We start from the raw sequence: 21,826 nt of genomic DNA on the forward strand, positions 1-21,826 counted from the left end.
GGGCCTAGAAAACCTCTCGCGCCGCCTGCCTCATTGTTCCCGGAAAGGCCGCAGCCAAGTCACAGAGAAGTGTACGTGTTCAAGCTACACACCATGGCCGAACCGAGCGACACGACTTTAACTTTCTTCACCAAGGCGACGCCGAGCCAGTGGAGTTATGTCCTGTCCCTGTACAAAGAAGTCCTCAAACAGAAGGCCGCGCTGCGTACCAAGAAGGGAGGCCCCGAGGAACTCATCAAGCTCGACGCCTGGTAAGTGGAAAAAAACTTTTCTTTCCTCCCTTGTCGCGATGGAGCAGAAAAAGGCAGCCGGGGCCAGCCTCAACCAAGGCCGTGGGGCCTCTTTGTCGGGCTGCCGCCGAAAGCGAGCGGGAACAGCGGTGAACGCGTTGTCGAAGCGCGCTTCGAGCCCGACACGTCTTTTAGCGCGTCGAGCGATGTTTTAATCCCGACCGTACGTGTCCGTGTCCCCCCCACCGACGCAGCCGCTTCTGCTGAAGCGAGCGAGCGAACGAACGCCGCCGGCGTCGCGATCTCGCACGCACGCACACGGCCGGACCGCCGCGGCTTTTGACAGCGGGCGGTTCGGCCGAGCGAGCGACGCCGTTCCGAACCCACTGCTCGCGCGAAACCGTCTCTGCTGCCCCGTCGTCGCGTGCGGCGAACAGCCTCTTGCCCAACGCCGCGGCGCTCCGTTTTTTCGTGATGTGCGCGTTTTGTTTTGTTCAAGTGCAGCGGACGGATTGCCTCCCCCCCTCTTCCTTCGTCTTCCCCCTCGCGCTCCTTCGACGTTGTGTGTCGTCGTCGACACTTCCTTTCCACCCCGCACACCAATCGCTTCCGAATCGCCGTCGGCCCGCTTTTGTTTTGGGGCGCAATCCCGCGTTTTATTTCCTGCCCTTTTTCATCCCCATTTGCTTGTTTTCTCGTTGGCCTGGCAGCGTTCTGGGCGAGGAGGAGAGTGAGAAGACGTGGGTGGCTTCGTGCGGGGCGTTGAGGTGACGGGGAAAGAGGAGGAGGGGGAGGAAACGGGCACGGCCTGCTGCTGCTGCTACCACCGCCTGCGCTGCACGGCACATCGATTCGGGCTAGGCCTAGCTGGGTTCACGGCGCCGCAGGGAAAGAGCGAAGAGAGGAAAGAGAAAAAAAAAAGAGTGGAGGGTGGGGGAAACCCGGCACGGAGGGGAGAAGAGCTTCCCCGCCGGGACGAAAAAAGCAAAAGAGGCGAGCGAGCGCAAAGAAAAGCGCGTGCTGGCGTCACGAAAAGAGCGCAGAGCGTTCCTCTTTCTCATTCCTTCCATCTCTCTCTCGGCCCGTCCTGCTGTGTGCTGGCTCGGAACGTTCTCGGCGCGGCCGCTTGCTGGCACTGGGGAGCTCGCCGGTGTTTCGTCGTACTGCTCGTGCGGAGGACGTGTGCGCGATAGCGGCGCCGAGTGCGAGGGGTCGGCGGCGGCAGCCGCGTACGTGCGTGCGCTGACCGTGGCGGGGAGAGAGAGAAAGAAGGGGGAAAAGAAAGAAGGCGTCGCAGCAGCGGAAAAATGGGCGCACGGTTGAAGGCGAAAAACACGTCGCTGGAGAGAGAGAGCGAGCGACGACCGCTGCTGGTGCGGCGAGCGCCGCCTGGCCTCCGAGAACGGAGGCTGAGTGCCGGCTCAGCAGCGGCCTGCTGCCCGGAGGGGGGTTTTTCGCTCGATGGGGTGTCTTTTATGTTTGTGCGGTTCTTTGTGCCGGTGGAGAGAAAAAAAAAAATTGTTCTTTTCCTTTTTAACATCCGGCGCAGCTGAAGCGGCGCGTCGGTGGGGAGATTTCGCTCCAGTGCTGCCGCCGTTGCGCCGAGCTGCTGTTCCCGCTGCTGCTGGGTTCGATGTGGTGGTGGACGCGTTCGTTTTCTTTATATTTTTTTTTTCTCTGCGTTTTCGCTGGCGCCGTTCGCTTTGAGCGACCGCTCGCCGGCTCGGGGATAAAAAGCGATTCGCCGCCGGTCCGTGCGAGCGCTCGCTCGCGCGCTCTACTTTTTCTACTCGGCTTTTTGCGTCACTTCTTCGTCTCTTTCTGTAGTACGCCTCTTAATCTCGTTCATTCCTGTCCACTCGTCGCCGTCGCAGGCTGAGGATTTTCCCTTTTTTTTTTATTCCCTTCGACGGAGCGAAAAAAGTCGCTGGTCATCCGGCGAATTTGCGCGCGCGTGCGGCGACCGCAGTGAAAAGAAAAATCGCTTCGGCCTCGCTAAGCCTACAAATGTCTCACTTGTTTAATATTAAATTTCGTTTTGCAGATTTATTTTTTGACGTCGTGCGCCTTCTGTCATCACTGTCGCGCAAGTCTGAAGAAATCGATGCGAGCGATCTGTTTTATTGTTTAACGATTGGAAACGAGATCGAGCCAGGAGAGGCGCTGTAATTTTTCCTTTGAAAATGAGGCCGAGTGTGGTTTTATGATTTTGGAGCCGTCGTAATTTGAATATTAGACTAATCTTTATATTATAATATTTTATCATATGCAACGTTATAACATTTCATACATTAGCACCATGTTTATGTCATTTTTGGTTCTTGACATTAAAATATTGTTACTGGAGGTTACCTGACAATTTCGTAACATTATTTTAATGCTTGGTGATTTTTTGCTCTGCTTTTTTAGGTGCAGAATGCAACATTATTGCAGATGTTCTTGAAAATTTCACGTGGCATTTTTACCAGTGCAAGATGTACAAACTCTGTACAACTGGGGTGCTCATTCTCTACGGCAGAATTTTTTTTTTTATTCGTAAATACTGTTTGCACTAAAAATTGCAAGAACGACAGGGCGGTTTCCTGCATTACGTTCATAATGCTTAGCAGTATGTGGGATCGCTTAGACGTGAGGGTGACCACTGACTTAATGGTACCCAAGCAACCACCGATATCCTTCGGACGGCCGACAGAGGTCTTTTTCGGATGTTCTGTACGTCCGCTGAACATCCGCAAACAGCCGGTAGACGTCCGAAAGGTGGCCAAAGGTATACGGTTCGCCCGCCGACGGACGTCCAGTTGAGTACATCCATTGGCGGATCTTTCTCGAATATTCGCATATATGGTGCATGCGCGCTTTTTACACTCCGCGCGATGCAATAAAACCAAAAACAATTTGATGCATAGCACGCATATTTTATTGTAGTTGATGACACATCAGCGGAGCAATGGGTTATATTCGGAAAATTTCTTAAATGTGACTCCTCAAATGTGGCAAGCTTGGGACACACATCCGTAATCTTCCCACCCACAGGATTTCTGAAAAAAAAAAAAAAGAATGCGGCAAACATCAGTCATGTGAAACAAATGGTGCAATGCAGCAGCCCAAATAAAAACATTGGAACCAATTAATAGAAGTGTTTAATGCTGCAAGTATAACAGACAATGCACTTTAACAAACACCTCAATAAGTATAAGGCAATAACAGCTCTCACTTTTCCACACCATATTTGACAATGTATCAACAAGGGGAAGCTTTGGGCCAGTTGGTCTGACATGTTGGAGAGGAGGAATAACCGCGAACTTGACAGGACTGAAGAACGAGTACCGCTCGTCCTGTCCTCTTCTCGTTCTTCAGTCCTGTCAAGTTCGCGGTTATTCCTCCTCTCCAACTTGACAATGTATCTGTTCTTTATTTATTCTCATGGGCCTTACCCCCAAACTCTGAAAGCTTCCTTACCTCAGTAAGGGAGCCTTCACTGCAGTGAGGAGCCCTCATGTCAATCTGAAAGCTTCCTTACTGAGGAGCCCTAAGTAAGGTCGTCCTTGGTGCCTCCTCACAGTTGAGGCAGCTGCCTTCATGCGTCCTTACGTCGCTCCTGGCCCTGGAGGAGTGCTTCACCTCACTGCTGCCACAAGTGACTCCGCACACTCACGCGGGCGGCGATACGCGGCGCAAGGACGCGAGCCCGGCGTGAGCGCAGTTGAGCAGGCGGGAGAAAATGGCAGCGTGGACTGACCGCTACGCGGGCGACTACACGCAATTTTTTAACCGTGCTTGCGAATACGCATTCGATGAAGTGTACCTGTATCCTCGAACAGCTAGGTTGCTTCGCGACGCGGTGAATCCAGTGGAAGTGCACTCAGAGGAAGAATTTGCGTTGAGATTCCGCAACGGTGTGGCTCTGTCACACTTGGGCATTCGGCGGCGAGAGCGAGCGAAATCCGCCGCCGCCGAAATGTTGCCTCGTTCACACCTCCCGGCCACCACGTCGCCGCTCGTGGCGTGAGAGATATGGCTAGCAAATAGCATAAATCGACGCTGTCAATGTACCATAAGCGTGTGCATGCTTACGTACGCTAAACGCAGGTATTTTGTGGGACGTTACAACGTTTCTCAAATTTCCACTTTTAATTCAGCTTATGCAAGCAGCGACGCAATGACATGACGATTGACGTACGTGGCTATTCCCTTGCATCTGGTGGACGAGTTTTCTGCCTAGCTCAGCCTAGTGGCGCCATCTCGTTGTTAGGACGGAAACCATTTCTGTCAACAAACCGATGGTCTTAAGCCTAACAACGGCTGAATCGCCAATCTAAATAAAAAATAAGGCAAATTTATCACTCATACTTTCCTTAGAGGCGAGATGAGAGGAAGCGAAAGACCGATGGCCCATTTATGGCTAGCGAACGCACTGAAAAGCGCAGTAACGACGACGAATTCAGTTTGAATCGAGGGGCCCAGCTTCGAAGGGCGCCGCCATGTTTGTTGTCACCACGGGAATGCAACTTCCTACTCGGCGTCCTATTGGCCGATGTGAAGGAACCCTCGAACCCAGACACGCGGCATGCGTTCCTTACTTGAGGAGAGGCGAGGAGAGCTTTCAGAGTAAGCTGGCTTCCTCCATCGAACATTCGCGGAAAGGCGGCCTCACGTAAGGTTAGGAAGACTTCTAAGGAAAGGAAGCTTTCAGAGTTTGGGCCTTAGGGCACTAACCTGCGCAGCACTGTACGCGACTGTGCATAGAGAGCCGCAAAGCTTCCGCTGCGAACTACAAGTGCTTCCTATGGTCTGCCTTTCGCGCGTTGTCACTCTTTATATAGGCACAGTGAGCCTAGCGATGCCTTAAAAATTAACAAGATGCGAAAATACTCCGTCCCACAACTTTGAAGAGGAGTGGGAATTAGCCGCGCGAGTTGAGGGCTCCCGAAAGTGCGAGAACAGCACACACTTGGGGAAGCCATCTCCTCGCGCTTACTGCTCCCACTGTCCTGTGAACGAATGTTATATGAGCATGCTGCATTGTCCTAGAAGCAAGTTCCAAGAAGTGTACTGGATACATACCTTCGTATGCAATCACATGCGCACTAAGCCTTCTTTAAACCAAGGTCGACGCTGTACGGGATCCCGGTGTTCCAGAAGAGCTCCAGGCGCTTCCCGTATCTTTCGAATTGCTTAAGTTACATACTACTTTCGTCCACAGACCGAACAAAGCCACACATTATAATAACAGAGGTACAAAGCTCTGCGCGACAACACTACGCGACAAATCAACAACAGCGCTACGGAGCCGTACAAATGGATTGGTTTGGACTGACCGTGAACTAACATCTATGATGATGGTGATAGCAGAATGCACGGGAGTTTTGATACTTACGAATGGTTTCAATGGCAAGTTTAGCTAGCAAAACGGTAGACATGTCGCACAACTCCACTAATTTGGAGAAGCTTTATAAATATAAAACTAGTCATTGAGTTCTTGCAAAATTCTGCAACACCTGCTTCTCCTCTTAGATAAATTTAGCTCGTTGGCGGCTCTTGCACTGTAGGAAGGAGTGGAATTGCACCAATTTGCAAACATCTTCGCGTCAAACCCTCCAACTGATGCAAATAAAACAGTATACATACACGAAAGACGCGAATTTTCTGTGAAATAAAAAACATCCATACTCATGGCCTGGAAAATACTCGGCCTTACATCCTTCGGACGTACACATGGGCGTCCGGAAGGGGGGGCAAGGGGGGCGGTTGCCCCCCCTTGGAATTACGGATATTATTTATGCACTAGTAGAAAACAACTACATAGCTGCCGCCTCCCCCATAACCGGCCATCGGGTGCACCCCCCTGGAAAAAGTTCTGCGGACGCCCTTGGACGTACACCTCGTCTCTCATGCGGATATACAAAAGTGGACACTGTCCGTACCTCCGGCGGATGTACGAATACGGATATCCGAAATCGGATTGTGTTCGTACGTCCGATCTCGGCAAAGGACGTTCGGATCTAGCTCGTACGTCCGACGGATATCTGTGGTTGCTTGGGTAATTTGTTCACCCTCGAGTAGACTATGCAACATGGCCCCTTGTGGTTCCCTTAACACGGCTACAGACCTTTCCATTGAGGGCTCCATTGGCATCGCCACATTGCTCGCTGGGCTGTTGTGTGCAGTGACAACAAGGCATAGTTCAGCTTGAGTAATCGTAATCACTACTGTCTCTTGCATTTCGAAATGAAAAGAGCGATAGTGAGGTCGAGGCCACAGAAGCTTCTGTTGGCTTTTATTAGCAGTGCACGATGTGTAGATAAGCATTATCTGTCTGCTGACATCAGATCTCGTTGTGCAACCTTTTGGGATTGTTTATTGTGAGCAGTTCTCTCTTTCTCACACTTTGTGCTTTCATAACCTTTGTGTTGATCATTTGCCTTGCCACCTGTTGCAGATCACTGCTATTTAAAAGGACCCTGAAATGATTTTGAGGGCAATATTCTAATGAAACCGACCAGTAGGCGTGGTCGTTGCAAGTATTCGAGTTGAATTTAAAAGTTCTGTGTGGACCCTATAATTTTCAAAAAAAAATTTTTTAATTGCTACTGGCAGTAGATCCCAACCAAGTAGGGCACACACCGCGCACGTTCCTGCTTCCTCTACCCCGATGAAAGGGAGTCATCGGGCAAACCTTCTCATTGGGGTGCAGTGTTGACCTGTTTTCTTTATTTTTTTCCCCCTGAAGTGTCAGGGTATATGAGCTGAGCAGACGAGGAGCATCACTTTTTATTTGCAGATATCTTCAATGCTAATTAGGCTAGCTTAAGCATTTTTGCAGTGCGGTGATTAGTGATTGAATAATGATCGCTTGTGCACATTTTGTAAGCTCACTAAATATTATTTCATGGTTCCTTTAAAACTGAAATGCTGATGAAGTATTAGAATTTGAAATATAATATGTCCAAAAGGCTGCTCTATGTAAGCGGTAGATATTTTGTGCACTTTGGAAAATATTGTTACAAGGTGGCAAGTCTAGGAAAAGGACGACATGATGACAGATAATATGATTTAATGGCTGTGGGCCTAGCGCGAGCGCTCCGTCCCGCGCCACTGCCCTCTTCTTCTTCATAAGAATATGTACTAAGCACGTTTTTGAAGCAGTGTTGCAATTGTTTTGCTGCTTTCTACTTCACACTCGGCATTCATATTTCATCTGTTCCAACCGGTTGCTTATTCCTCAGTACTGTCAGTGTGCTTTGGTGCTGTGGTGTAACCGCATCGGTTACAAGGGCAGTTTAAATTGAAGCTCAATTTTCTAACTGCCACCGGACTGCAGAGCAGTGAAATGTGTTTACTCAGCACCTTCCACTATAGTTAGTACAAACTTCAGATCACTCTATAATGAATAAAAATATGCTTGTATGATGTTTTTCTTCATTTTAAGCACCCATTTTATGTTTTCTGTCATGAAATGGCAATTTCTGCACAAGCTTCATGCTTTGCACATAACCCAGCTGTATACTGCACAGAGTCGGGACAATCCATTAGAGAAGCTTGTTTTTAATCGGCGCTTGGTTGCAGTCTCACATGCACTACTTTACATGTCCACATGTTTCTGTGTGTATGTTAGTGCTAAGTTGTGGACTGCTGTCTATTCTAGTCAGGACAGCAATCTGCTGTGCAATATGAGGACATGTAGGAGGGGGAACGTGGCAGACTCGGGCAATACAGCGAGACCATTGGATCGCCATCTTGTTTTGACCTGTTCAACTGGGATCACCAATCGTGGTTGAACTAAAGTGCCAGTGAGAGTTGAGCAGCAGTTGGTGTTGGCGTGGAACAGTGACCAACCGCCGTTGCATACACCGAGGTAGTGAGAGTCCGTCTCTTATCGGGTCATCTTATCTACCGGTGCATTGCCCTTAGGGATAAGGAAAAAACTTTCCTGCTCGAACTGCTGTGGTTCATCTGTGGTTAACTTTTCACGTGGTGATGCCTGGGGGTAAATCTTCAGGGATGTGGCATTGGTATATGATCATCTGTCGTAAGAATGAAACCTGTTCTTCAGGCAGAGCAAGTAGAGGCTAGGGCTTATTCCATCCACCTGAAGCCATTTCGTGCAGAGCGATTTCACACTGATCCGCAGGTCTACAGTTACGCAGTTACTCTTAGCAAATTTTCATCCACTTGGCAAAGGCTGCAGAAGCTGCAGTATTCAAATGTTGATGTGCGTTCCTTGAAAACTCGGTCCGTGTGTTCTTTAGGGCAAGAATATTTGAGCAGCATTCACAAAGATATGAATAAAGGTGTTGGGTTTTCTTTTAACTTAGGGTGCCTATCATTTCAGTGACAGCGGGGCTGGGGGCTAAACGCTGATGCCAGTCGGGAGTATTTAGTAGCTCTGGGTGGGGACATGAGATGTCGGGTGCGTTTATGCTGATACACTCGTGAGTGCCGCGGAAGAGCTCTAGTGGTTGTCTTTTGCTGAGAGTGTTCAAGTAGCCGGACGCAATAACCATTCTTGGGGTGGGTGTTCATCCATCCACATAAGGTCGTTCATCCGTCAATATAAGGCGGCCGTAGATGGGCGTAGTATATGGTGTATGGTGTGTGGCAGCATGGCACACTCAAACGACACCACTAGCATGATTTCACCGAACAATTCCCATACAGCCGTCGCTGTAAGAAATAACCACGTGTCACAGCTATGTGTAGCATTCCGTTAAAGACTTGGGCAACACTTTCACAAGTGAGTTAGCACAAAGTTTGTCTCAAAAACAGCTGCTGAAACGTGCAGATCAACCGTTGCTTTTCTCTGCGGAGCATGCACAGCAGTGCAAGGGGTGGTGCAGATGAAAACTCAAAAAATTAAGAAGTTTTTTTGGGTGAATGCTAACTCATGACATTTATACATGATTGTCCTCAACAATGTGTTTTGTTAAACCCTAATTAACTGCATGATAGCAGTGCGCCTGTCAGAATGTCCTGGTCACTTGTGGTTGCTTGCCTAGCAGACAAGGTTGCAAGAGCAGTGCACCACATTTCAGAATAGCAAGAGTAAACTGCCTTTGAGTGCTTACACGTTGTTTGTTGGTTGTGGTGCAACATCTACCAGGCTTTCTTACATCCGGCCCTTTGTTTTTTTTCTTGGGAATTGCATACCTGACCATTGGCATTGAAGGATATGAGTTGGAGATGTTCAGCAAGGATGCTTTACTCATCACTGTCCTCTTTGCAGGTACCAGGAGCAGCTCCCCAAGGTCATACAGTCCCGAAAGGACAAGCATTTAGTTCATGAAGAGCTCGTTAAAATAATGAAGTGGAAACTAATGGTGAGTGGAATTGCTACATAGTTCTCCTTTTCCGTGCTGCTTAGAACCACCGGATAAGTGTTCAGAGTGTCGTGTACCTTTTCCTTGGCCACCACGGCCCAGAGTTGCCATACCGGCAAACACCAATGTTTTCGGGGAATTTCCATAAAGTGCCGAGCTTCCGAAGCCTCGGGCCTCTCCTCTAGAACCAGCATACATGCACAAGGTGCTGCTTCAACGAGTCACGAAAATGACTTTTTCCCGTTTTATCTCAGTGTCCGTTCACAATATCTACAAAGTTAGTTGTGCCAATCATACAGCAGTTAAATTTTTTCACTTATTATAACGACATAGATAAGGTGGATGCACAGGGAACCACGGGTGTAATTTCAGCGCTGTGAACGTCAGGTGGGGGTAGTCGTGAAGCTTCCAAATTCAGTGACGAGGAGAGGAGGATGGCAGTGCTCTGGAAACTTATCTAGTGACTCTAGTGCTGCCCACTGTGGAGGCTCAGTGGCTGTGGTATTCAGCTGGTGCTCTTCAATGTCGGCACATGTTAAAGAATCCCAGGTTGTCTGAAATAATCAGGAGTCCACTACAGAGTCTCATAGCCCGTGTTGCTATACGGGACAGTAAACCTTGCACCCCCTACCATACCATCTTTCTTTTGCAGTGCTAGAACTGCAAGCCACTGACAATCTTCTTTTTGCAACCCATAACCCATAAATGCTGCAACTTCAGGCATTTTAAAGAAAAAAATTTTAACAGAAAATGCTCTTTTCATTTCGCAGTTCAGATTCATTTATTGATGGAAATATTTTTCTCAACATTAAGTTTTGAGTCATCCTTCATTTTAGTACACTGAGCGAATACTGTGCATGTGGTAAAGCTTCAAACAATTGTCATCTGCTTTAAAATTGCATTCCTCATAACACGTGATGGTTTTCTTATGACAGTACGCAAAAATTGTTTTTCTTGAAGGGTCTCAAGGCGGTCGATGGCATTGAGCTTCTGTCTTCGTTGTGTAGCTTGTCACCTCTGCACTTCACGATGACTGAATGCGTGCCCTTGTGTGTGCGTCTGCAAAGACAGTGGTCAGTGAACATCTGGGCTAGTTTGTTTGTTTGTTTTTCCAGATTTCGTGCGGTATTGTGAGGTAGACAGGGACAAAGATTAACATAGAGGGCACTTAAAGCACTCGGATGCCGTTCCTGTGGGATCCGTTTGTTTCATGCTGTTGTTCTTTCTCAATATTTTGCACATTCTGATTCAGATTTTCTATTCTGCAGCGGCCTGCTATATACTGGTGTAATTGGCATAACAGGGCTCTTTGTGTGGTTGTGAGAACAGCTACAGTTGAAGCAGCATTGCTGAGGAAGCGGAATGACGGAAGTGCTGGTGTGCGGCGCACTGAGATCAATGCCTTTTGTTTTGTTTTGTTTTGTTTTCCTCTCCTGTGTTACCCTGCTGCAGAGAGGCAAGTACCGGCCACAGTTGCTGGACCTGGTGCGCATCAACACAGAGCTGGCGGTGAAGTCGACGAGCAAGAAGGCGTTCCGCAAGCTGCCCAACCTGTCGGGGGCCATCACGGCGCTGACCAACCTGAAGGGCATCGGTCCGGCCACGGCCTCTGCCATCCTGGCGGCCGCCTTTCCCGAACAGGCGCCCTACATGGCCGACGAGAGCATGCTGAGCACGCCGGGCGTCGAGGCCACCGATTACACACTCGCCGAGTACCTCAACTATGCCGAGCGCATCAAGACCTGCACCGAGCAGCTGGCTAAGAAAGGTTCGTGCTTGCTTAGGTGCATTCATCGGCCTTGTTTTCTGCCTTGGTGTAATTAAACGGAACATGAAGGGGCAGTGGAAAATATGAACATTTTTCTGTGTGGCATAGATGAATTTGTCTACAGCAGGGGTTCTGTCTTTTAGCCTCGGCAAAAACCCCTCAAGAGAAAAGTATATGACAGCTGTATCTTACCAGTACTCGCCTGTAGGGCAGACGTGGAGGCTAAAGAAAAGGGTTCGGCCTAAGGACAGTGCTGAGAGCTACGGAAAGGAAGATGATCAGTGTAACATTAAGAGACTGGAAGTGGGACGTGTCGGTCGGGGGAAAAAGCGGTTTAATGGCATCCTTGTCAAACCAAAAAGGAATGGGCTTGGGCAGGGCATGTAATGCGAAGGCAGGATAACCGCTGGTCCTTAATTAAGGGTAACAGAGTGGATTCCAAGAGAGGGCAAGCGTATCAGGGGGCGGCAGAAAGTTAGGTGGGTGGATGAGATTAAGAAGTTTGCGGGGATACAGTGGCCACAAATGGCGAAGGACAGGGTTAATTGGAGAGACATGGGAGAGGCATTTGCCCTGCAGTGGGCGTAGTCAGGCTGATGATGATGATGAACCCCAACAGCTTTTACGGGATGCCAAGAAAGGCCATGTGTGTTTATTTGCATCCCTTGCTACCTAACATAAATGCGAGGAGGAGGATGAAGTTGCGCACCTCTGAAGATATGAAATTCAAAACAGTGACTGGCCATATTGAGAAAGGAAAATCTTCTTTTAGTTACAGTGTGGTAAGTTCTAAGGTAAAGTGGGAAAAGGAAAGGTTTAGGCATGCACATTATAGATGTTTAGGGAGTCCAAAAAGCACCCCAAAGAACCCAGCAGTTCTACAGAACCTACTTTGAAAAATCTTAGTGTACAGTGTAGCGCATTCAGGTTAGACAAGTTTTGAGATATGCATTGAGGTAACACCTGTGTGGATCCCAGCCGTGGTGGTCGCATTTCAATGGAGGCAAAATGCTAGAGGCTTGTGTACTGTGTGATGTCGGTGCATGTTAAGGAACGGAAATGGGTTACTACGGCATGTGATTTCATACACTGTGCCTGTTGCATGTTTACTTGCTGAAATCTCGGCAGCTACAACCTTGTTGCTAATTTGTTATGAATGCTTAGCACAGTGTTGAGAAGTGTTTGAAACCAATGAGCTAAAGTAGCCACCTGTGCCCAACTTTCTCTGAGTAATGAATGTTTACTATCTGTGATGTGGTCTGCAAATGTTCATTGGGACCCTTGCTTGTGTAGTTCGAATTATCGGAATTACAAGTCGTATCAACGAGTTTTTACTTACAAACCAGCCACAGGCTTCTATTCAGTGATGGACCAGAGAAACTTTTTTCATGCCTAGGCAGCATGCACTGTGATGATGAGCTCAGTTTGGACCACAGAGTCCAGAGAATGCCTTCTAGTTCTGTAGAAACTTGGTAAGGTTGTTGTTGAAAGAGAAAATTAGCTTGAACCACTCCTTTGGCTTTGCTTTTTCTTTTCTTTTTTTTTATTTGCACAGACCCTGAAAGCACGTGGACACCGCACAAGGTAGAACTTGTTCTCTGGGCGCACTACGTGGCACGGGAGCTGAAGCCATCGCTCCTAGACGACCTCTCTAAGCACAAGGACAAAGCGCCATCAGCCAATGGCAACGGACCGTCAGCCACCACCACTTCGGCGGATGACGACCACAATGTCGCCTCCAACGGTGCGGCCGACGACGCACCCCTGTCCTCGCCTTCCGACTCGCGGTCCAGTGCGGACTTGGCACAGGTCACGAATGATGAGAGCTCTAGCCAGGACGGACCGGCGGAAAACAACGGCACAGCAGCAGCGGAAGACGACAGTTCCTCGTCGGCCATCGCCACAGATGACGCGATTGTGCCGGACGTCTCGCCGTCAGGGAAGGGCACCAAACGGGACCTCGAAGCGGAAGAGGAGGAATCGACTGAGAGTGTCAAGAAGGCACGCGCGTGAGACTTCGCCACCGCCCCGTCCCCCGCCGCCGCCACCACCACCACCACCACCTTTGATGAAGAGAGAGAGAGAGAAAGGACCTATGTTTATTTCTCGCCCCTGCTCCCCCTCTTGTCTCTTTTCATTTTTCTAACCCTTCTTTTTATCACCTCCTTCACTCTTCCGTTCGTTCTGGTCGGAGTTCTTTGTGTAATCAGTTGATTCCTCCTGGCTTCATTGTTCTTGTCTCCTTTTTCTTTCTTCCTTCTTTTTTTTTTCTCTCATTTTGGCAAGAGACTCACTACCATTTGCTCTCCTCCAACTCTCACCCTTGCCTCTCCACATGTCTTTTTTTGTGTGTCATCAAAGCTTTTAGAACTCGTCCTGACCTCGCCATGTGAAACGTTTGCTGCAGGCACCGGGATGCCCCTCAGCCGCTGCAGCTGTTTTCCGCTGGGATGTCAACCCTAGGGACCTTAGTCCTCCGCCCAGGCTCTTGCGCATTTGGGACTGTCGAGCACTGTGCAGATGACTTTCTTTTTTTCTTCCTTGTTGTGCGTCACTACCATCTCCAAGAGTTGGTGACTATAAAAAAAAAAGAAAACAAAGTTGGGAAACCAGCGTACTCTGCCTTGTCATCTTTGGTGCCGTGGCGGCAAACTTTACCCTCATGCTCGGTTTTGGCTTTTATAGCTAGCAGTGCTCTCTTTTGTAACACTAAGGGAAGCAAAAGTTGGTATCTGTGCTTGAACTCAGGTTTTATAGTGAAGTACCGCGCTGTTTCCTAAGCATTTCAGGTATGATCTTTCTCGAATTGCCCGAAATGCAAGGTGAATGTCTGCAGTTAGCTGCATTAACCACGCACAAGACAAAGTGATGAGTTGTGAGCATAGTCACATGTTTGACAAGTGTACGCTGGCACTAGCTAATATCACGTTCGGATGGGAGGGAAATATATGCTTGCGATTGCTTAGTTTATTTCATGCAGGAGCATTTGCTTGGGCCTTTCGACATACTGGCAGGACTCTTCTGTGAACCTTTCCTGTATTCTTTTTTTTTTTTTTCCTAACTGACAGTTTGACTACTTTGTCGATAGACATATGCCGCGGGATTGCGGGGTCTTCCCTTCTGTACCGTTGAGGAACTTAAGCAGAGAGCTGTTCTATATTTCCCTGTCAGCCTTTTCATGAAATTGGTCGCACAATTAATGCTCCCTAATCTTTGGGGAAACTTTTAACGGATATACTGCTAAAGCAGTCTCCAAATAGCAGGCTACCTCAGTGCAACCAGTTTCCCCCAACCAATACAACTTCTGCCTGGCTTGAGGTACTGAGAAAACTGCGGTCAGGAAAACGCACAGCGACTTATATTACTTAATCACATCGGCTTTTATGAGCCGTGGCCACTCGTAGACTCGGAGGTCCCTGGGTAGCTGACATCTTGGCAGGAGTGGTTCGGAAGCCGCGGTGAAGGGTAGCAGCCTGGTCACATGACGTAGTGGCCTCTGGGTACACTTTATCTTTTTGTAATCTGGCCGGCAACGTATACCCTCTTGTGCCGGTAAGGAGGTGGCACATTCGGATGTGATGTCCCGTTACTGCGCAGAACACGTGGTTTCCCAATTCTCCCCACCTTTCCTTATATATAATGAATTCGCGGCAACGCACTCTTGCCTTAGGGCCTTAGTGTTGTTGAAAGGACTTTTTTTTTTTTTTTCAAAATGGCCCAGTGTTCTCTGATCCCCTGTGAGGTTGATTCCTGTCTTTTTTTTTCTAGCACGTATTTTTACACTTCCAGTTCAACACCGCCCCAATTTACAATTGTGTATCAATATTACATTCATATGTTGGAGTGATTTCCCGGTTTTTTTTTTCTGCTCACTTTTTACAATAAATGAAATGCAGGCAGGAAGTGCTCTCTGAATCTCCTGCAGTCTTTCTTTGGCCACTTGGTTTTGCTTGTTCATGTGGTGCTGGCTAAAAATTTGCTTACAAGTGACTGTGTCGCTCTAGAGGGACTTGCAGTGGTCTAGTTTTGGTGGCCTGTACTTGAAAGCGGGGCACAGACGAAGCAGTGAAACGGAGTCCAGCCAAACCTGCCGTGCTTTTTGTTCAATCTTTCTGCATCTTTACTGTCCCAGCTTCAAACCTGTGTCAAACAATTCACATCTCTTTCATAGAGAAGTCTTCAGTTCAAATTTATTGCCGCAGCTGCTTAATAACGTGCAATGCGGAGACTTTCTATTCGACGAAGCGGCAAATATCCCTCAAAGCAGGCCCCTCTGCAGCCAATGGTGTCGCGATTAATTCTTTGACTCGCTGTGTGCCAGGACTACCTGTTGGTTCTTTTCGATCAGCGGCACTCCTGTTTGGCGGAAGACGGATATCATGTCTTGCGACTTGTGTTCCGTGCCTCTGGCGTGTATCGCATGGGAAGTACCACTAGCAGTTGGCACTGTTAGAAATGAACATCGATAGGCATTAACGGTGGCTCGTGGGGCTTTTTTTTTTCTCAGTTAGGCACCAAAAATACATCCACGGGAATATGGTTTAAGAAGAGCAGACGAAAAAAAAATAGCTTAACCTGCGAATTTTCCTGGCAAGGGACTACACCGCTGTCGAGTACTCGGATTAAAGTGCGCGCGTATCGTGCTGGTTGCTGGCCTTTTCAGATTTCTTGGAGGCACAGCCGGGTTAGCTTACGTGGTGCACGACCTAGTGAAAACGCGAGCTCACCGGTGAGCTCGCTCTCCACGTTAATACGCAGTTGGTGGTACGAGGACAGTAAATGGTTCGCACGTGGGGATTGGGAAAGCAAGTGGCGGATCATTTGGCCAACGAAATACGTGAACAGAACACGGCTACTCCAGCTGGTCACAACCCAATCAAAAGTGACCGATGGTTGGTTAGTTGCCGGTGTTTAGTCGGCAGCCGACATGCTCTGCCATTTAGATGCAGGCCTAGCTTGGGCCACTGCCATGTCGGCCAGTTATTGGCAAAAGGCAGATAACCGACCATTGGTAAACGACAAGGCCCTACACCGGGCCGTAGTTGGCCACCAGTTACGCCAGTTCTGCAAGAGTTCGGTCCAACCGCTAATAGCTGTGGAGATTGTTTCAATCGTGTTGTGGCCGGCGGAAATTTTTAAAATTAGTTTGGTGCAAGTTAAAAAACATGACGGGCTGATATAGTTACTGTGTGAAATGGCAACATGGTTAATGCTGCAAATCGGGCGTGTTGGTTCTGGCAATATAGTTCACCGATTGTATTTCCCGGTTTGGTCACCACAGGTTCAAAACTATATGATAGGAAATAATTTTGCTATATCAGCATGCGCCTCTTGCTCGTACTGGAGGGTCTTGGGAGCATATAAGCTCATGGAGGAAATGTCTACGCCCAGCATTTTGGTCTCATCCGGATTAGTTTGTGCGACGCATCTAGTAATCATGGTCGCAGTGGCATCATAGTATAGTACAACTTCAAAAAACAGTAGGTATAACACAGTCCGCGGCGTCCTGTGTCGCTCTGCTAACTAAACAACAGTAAAGGAAATCGGCTTTTTAATATTTGACGATTAAACAAGTCGGGCATCAAGACTCGAGCTTGACTACCTATTTAAGTATATCATTCAAGTTACACCTGTAAAAATGTTGACAATGAGCAAAGCAGCTTTTACGCCTATCTTTCGCGCACGTCGAAAGATAAATTGGCCTGGTAATTTGCCGGCCTTGAGATGGTAGCCGATGCGCCCGGCCGACTAAACTCGGACAACGGTTGGCAGAAGACCAACGAATGACAAGATGCAAACAATTCGGACCACTGGCAATAGTTGGCCGCCGACACGTGTGCAAACAGGCTGACACCGCGTCACCAACCACTGCAGGTAAATTTCGAAATAATTGTGCGCAATTAGGGCGCAACCGCTGGTCAAAAAGGCTACATATCTTGCTCGTACGTGTAACAGCCGGCAGAACTTTTTCGAATACGAAAGTATGACGCGCCCGTCACGTGTCATGGTACCTGAGAAAATCACGTATCATTACGTTTACATAATGTTCGCAACGAAGTGTCACACCACGTTGCGAACATTAACATATGACCCGCTCATTTGCATTTCTTGTGTCAGCACAGTATCGCAACTGAATGAAATAACAGCTTAATGTGGGCCACTAGTACTGGCTCCAACGTCTTAGATTTTGAATATTCGTTCTGTGGATGTATAAGCTCAGCAGATCTGTGCTACATGACCTCTTCTGATTTGCAGTTTCCATACCTTGATCTGCGTGTTGCATCTGCTTGTCGTTAAGCATTGTGTGTCGATCGTGTGATATTTTCAGATTTCACCAGTAAATATGTCGGCACTGGGCCAAACAACTTCTCCATTATAATCAGCCGCAGACCTCTCTTTTGTTACGTAAACAAGACGCTTAGCACAAGAAAAAAAATATGAACTCTAGAATTTTGATACGTCGATTGTTTGATATAGTCAAACATTAAAAAATTGGTTTCGTTTACAGTTGCGATTGGCCAGCGGAGTAATACAAGACACCGCGGCCCAGTGTCAGCATCATCAGCCTGACTACGCCCACTGCGTATCTCCAATTACCCTGTCTATATTCTAGGCACTATACCCTGTCCTTCGCCAGTTGCGGCCACCGTATTCCCGCAAATTTCTTAATCTCATCCGCCCACCTAACTTTCTGCCGCCCCCTGCTACGCCTTCTCTTGGTATCCACTTATCTTGCAGCAACTGCTGTTTTTATAAGTTGTGTCCTACTAAAGTACAAACGGCAATATCAGTAGGCCGTCGTAGGGCTGAGCATGGCCCGGCATCAGCGGTGATCGGCTCTTGCAAGGCCAATGTCGACCAACTTCCAACCATGCCGAGCTGGTTTACCGAGCTCGAGACATGGGAGGCCTGGTTGGCTGCCGAACACGGGTCATCGACGGGCCATGGAAACTTTTTACATTGGGGTGTGGAGGTCGGCCAACAGGCGACCGCGGCCACGTTTATTAGATGGCTGCCGGAGAAGAAATTGCGGCGGAGTGGTGGCGGCAACGTCCTGCCGAGGTCGAATGCCCTCTAGCACGCGTTAGCGACACTTCGTCCTCTTCCACATGTCGCCACCGTCTGCCACGCGGGTCGCTACAGGGGTATCGTACAGCCGCCATTCCAGTATGCCCAGCAGAATAAAAGGTAGTTTGTCATTTGGTTATTGTGGGAGCGAGCAGTCCAGCCTCGGGCAGATCGGTCCTCGAGCTTGGCGTGAGGTCGGCAATAGCGGAGGTCAGCCCATGTAAGGCCAATGTCAATGTTCAATTATGGCCCGACATCATTGGCCGAGCTCGGGCCAAGGACAGCCCATGGCTGGCTACCGGAAATGGCCCAGCATTCGGCCGAGCCCTTTGGTATCTGACAACTAGTATATACCTGCAAGTCAGATCGTAAGAGCTCGCGCTAAGGTGGCGAACTGGTGGTAGTATATGGGCCAAGTAAACTTTTTCAAGGCAGTTTCACTGAAATTTGCAGAGCAATTGCTTTTTGCTATCAGCCTAGCAGCTTTATAACTGCCTTCGTGTTCAAAACTAAATATGCCATCAAATAAAAAAGCTGTCAGTCAACCGTGTCTTTCTTCGGTGCTATAGGGTTACATTCTTAAGGCCAACTGCAAGGATTTCTTCAATGCCTTAGGACGATGCATGCAGGTTTAGTACTTGCACTGTCCGCAGCTGTATTCTGACATTTTGCCACATCAGCAAAAATGAAGAGGTTCACAGAACATATCATACTTCACATCACCATATCTGCTTTGGGATGAATGCACAATTTCCTAACAACCTGCCAGCAACATTCCTGGTTTTCTGCTCTGGCACACATCCTGCAAGTGGAACGTGCCCCGCTGTTACGTTCCCGGGTGCTGCGTTTTTTCAGCTGCTACGTTTTCGTGAGCCAGTCCTGTACAAGCTCCAATAGAAGCCCATGCAATACAAACTCGGTTGTTACGTCGTAACTGAGGCACCTTTCCGGCGTCGCGAATGCCACTTCGCGATATAAAACTATATCGCGGCTATACAAATGCCCCGTGCTGGCATTTTTATAGCTTACATTAAGCGCACGCGGAACGGCGACAGGGCGAAAATGGAACTTTAGACTCCATCGCCACCGTGTTCGACAGCTTCCAGTGTGTTGCACCCACGCCGACGTCGAGCACACTTACAGCGGCGCGGAACGTGTTGCAGCTCCACTGCCGCATGGCACGGCACGAAAACGAAACTATGGCGCGAGGTGACCCAGCAGCACGAGGTGCGGTTGCGCGGGTTGGCTTCGGGGCTTTTGTTTCGGTCATCCGCGTTTTCCGTCATCAGAAGCTTAAAAGTGCGATTTCTAGGTTTAGATAAACGAGGATTGAGTAGGATTCTTCGCTGCTGCCATCCTTCTAGCAAGAGGTGCTCAGCCAGACGGAGAACCATTGCAGGGCGTTTAGGACTTGCTGTGCATGCGAGCGATCGAGGGGAACATGCTTACAGGAGCATGTTCTCCTCACTAAAAGCAGAACAAAAACAGGAAAGAAACGGTAGAATTTTGAGACCCTTGAACTAGACACGTGAAAACACATCTCTGTCACTACGTACCGCCACATAGCTCAAAGCGCGAATATTACTAAGATAGAAGTATAGGCTCCCAAAGCATCGCCGGGTGGCGCTGCTGCGCCTGATGTGCAGCGCCATCTATGGGAGAAAAGTAGAAACTGGGGCGCTGCTCGCTGCTCGCGCTGCTTTCACCACGCTTCTTTGCACGCGCGCTTCCTTGCACGTGCGCGCGCCCGCGCTGTCGCGATGTGTCGCCTGCATGAGCCACAATAAGATCGTTCAGACTGACGCGCAGTACTGCAATGCAAACTTAATTAAAGGGGGGAAACTGATTAGTCGCGTCTACTGTGTGGAGCAGACGGTCGACGATGAGGAGGCCCATTTGACTGTAAAATGCGTTTCTCGAGTGAGTATTAACGTCGTACTGTATGACATGTAACTAGAGGTAAGTCCACGGTATAATTATATGCTCGAAATATGCGAAGTACTATCAGCTGTGAGAAATAAAGCGAGACACTTGTTGATCGTAGTTGTCAGTTGTTGCATGCGATGCGCAGGGCGATCCACTTACGTGCGAGTCGAAAGGACATGCGACCAGGCAACAGTTCGTCAACATTCTACTCCACCTTGGGGGAACCCCCTAAACATTTGACCACCATTGTTCACACTTGCAAGTGCGACCTGCGGGTCGCCTTCTTGCTTGAAACGAAAACTCTCCGGAATAACATTGCTTGCGCGCTTTCGAGAATTTCGTCTGCTTTGACCGCGTCTCCTGCACTCGCGCTCGGTGCGATTCTCAATGCACTACGGTGACCAGGAGGATGATGTCGTGACGGTATTGATGTGCACCGCAGTCGTATAAGCGTCATGATGACAGCGACAGCGGCGCGCTTTTTAGGGCCGGCCTGCCGACCTGTTTGCCTGCCGCCGCCGTCAGAAAAATACGCTAATATTGTTTGTTCGCGTTCATACCAAACCCTGGAGTAGAGCAACGTCAAAAATGAATCATTTTTGAGGATCGTTGGCCAATACCGAGCTGCTGGTAGAAGCGATAACTGCGATACAAGCATATTTCTTTTCCAAAGCCGCTTTGCTGATGCCCAGTGCTGCTCGCCTGTTGTCACCTGGCTCCGCAGTTAAAGGCATCACGGAAATCGGTCACGTCTTTGTTTTATTATGTGACGGTGAACATAGTAAAACGGTGACGCGAGTAGCACCTTTATTACAGCGCTGGCCAGTTCCGAAGTGCCCTCAGCTACAGCATCGGTGCGAAATGATTAGGCTTAGCGACGACTACGGCAGCGAGGGAGCAGCGCAGCTCGTCGCCCGGCGTGGCCGCGGGCGACGTCGTTGCCGAAAGCTCTACTGTCCGCGGACGGCGTCATTGCCAAAAGTTCCAATGTCTCGCCGATTAGTTCAGCGGCTTGCGACTCCCAGTCGCAAGGCTGGAAAATCGAGCAGCGAGCGACTTGCCTGCGCGTCGTCTGTCACTTTTTTCGTGCATGGTAGGGACAGACTCACTGGCTCTCCGAAGAGCGCGGCCGCATACTCGCGTGTTCGCGGTAAGAGTGGATCACCGTGTACATACGCTTTGGTTTTTACATTACCGCCTTCGTACTACCTCCTTTTTGCTTCGCTGAGACCGCGTCTGTCAGCGCGAAGATTGCGCCTCGCGCGACTCTCCCGTCGCACGTGCACACAAAGCTAGCAGGGCGTCTGCTACGGCGCCGCCCCGAGTTTCCGCTGCTCGCCGCTGCGGCGCTGGCGTCGCGCTCCCAAACTTGAGCTTGGGTTCCCTATTAGTTCAAGAAGAAGCTGGAGCGCAATGCACAGCGCGAGTATGATGCAGTTTAACACGAGGCGTGACTGACTGCGGCGATAGCCTAGTGCTCTTGCGTAGCTCTCAGTGAAGCTCTGTTCGTGCCGTCG

The 21,826-nt window shown here is 49.1% G+C and overlaps 1 protein-coding gene across 1 annotated transcript; it reads left to right on the plus strand.

Annotated features, from left to right (window-relative positions):
• Position 1: 1 nt before the first annotated feature.
• Amun (protein amun) lies at positions 2–15,230 on the plus strand. Its single transcript, XM_089586697.1, has 4 exons — positions 2–251; positions 9,454–9,547; positions 11,000–11,315; positions 12,871–15,230. Exons 1-4 carry the CDS (start codon positions 94–96, stop codon positions 13,326–13,328), a joined length of 1,026 nt encoding a protein of 341 aa, XP_089442823.1. The 5' UTR covers positions 2–93; the 3' UTR covers positions 13,329–15,230.
• The last annotated feature ends 6,596 nt before the right edge of the window (positions 15,231–21,826 follow it).

This window comes from Amblyomma mixtum, chromosome 4 (genome assembly GCF_055824585.1).
Source record: "Amblyomma mixtum isolate Tamu chromosome 4, ASM5582458v1, whole genome shotgun sequence".
NCBI lineage: Eukaryota > Metazoa > Arthropoda > Arachnida > Ixodida > Ixodidae > Amblyomma > Amblyomma mixtum.

Excerpts from the sequence above, each read along its gene's own strand:
- Amun (XM_089586697.1), top strand. The coding sequence starts at position 94 with ATGGCCGAACCGAGCGACACGACTTTAACTTTCTTCACCAAGGCGACG. Across the intron at positions 9,548-10,999 it reads TAATGAAGTGGAAACTAATG|AGAGGCAAGTACCGGCCACA; the intron begins GTGAGTGGAATT and ends ACCCTGCTGCAG. Across the intron at positions 11,316-12,870 it reads CGAGCAGCTGGCTAAGAAAG|ACCCTGAAAGCACGTGGACA; the intron begins GTTCGTGCTTGC and ends TTATTTGCACAG.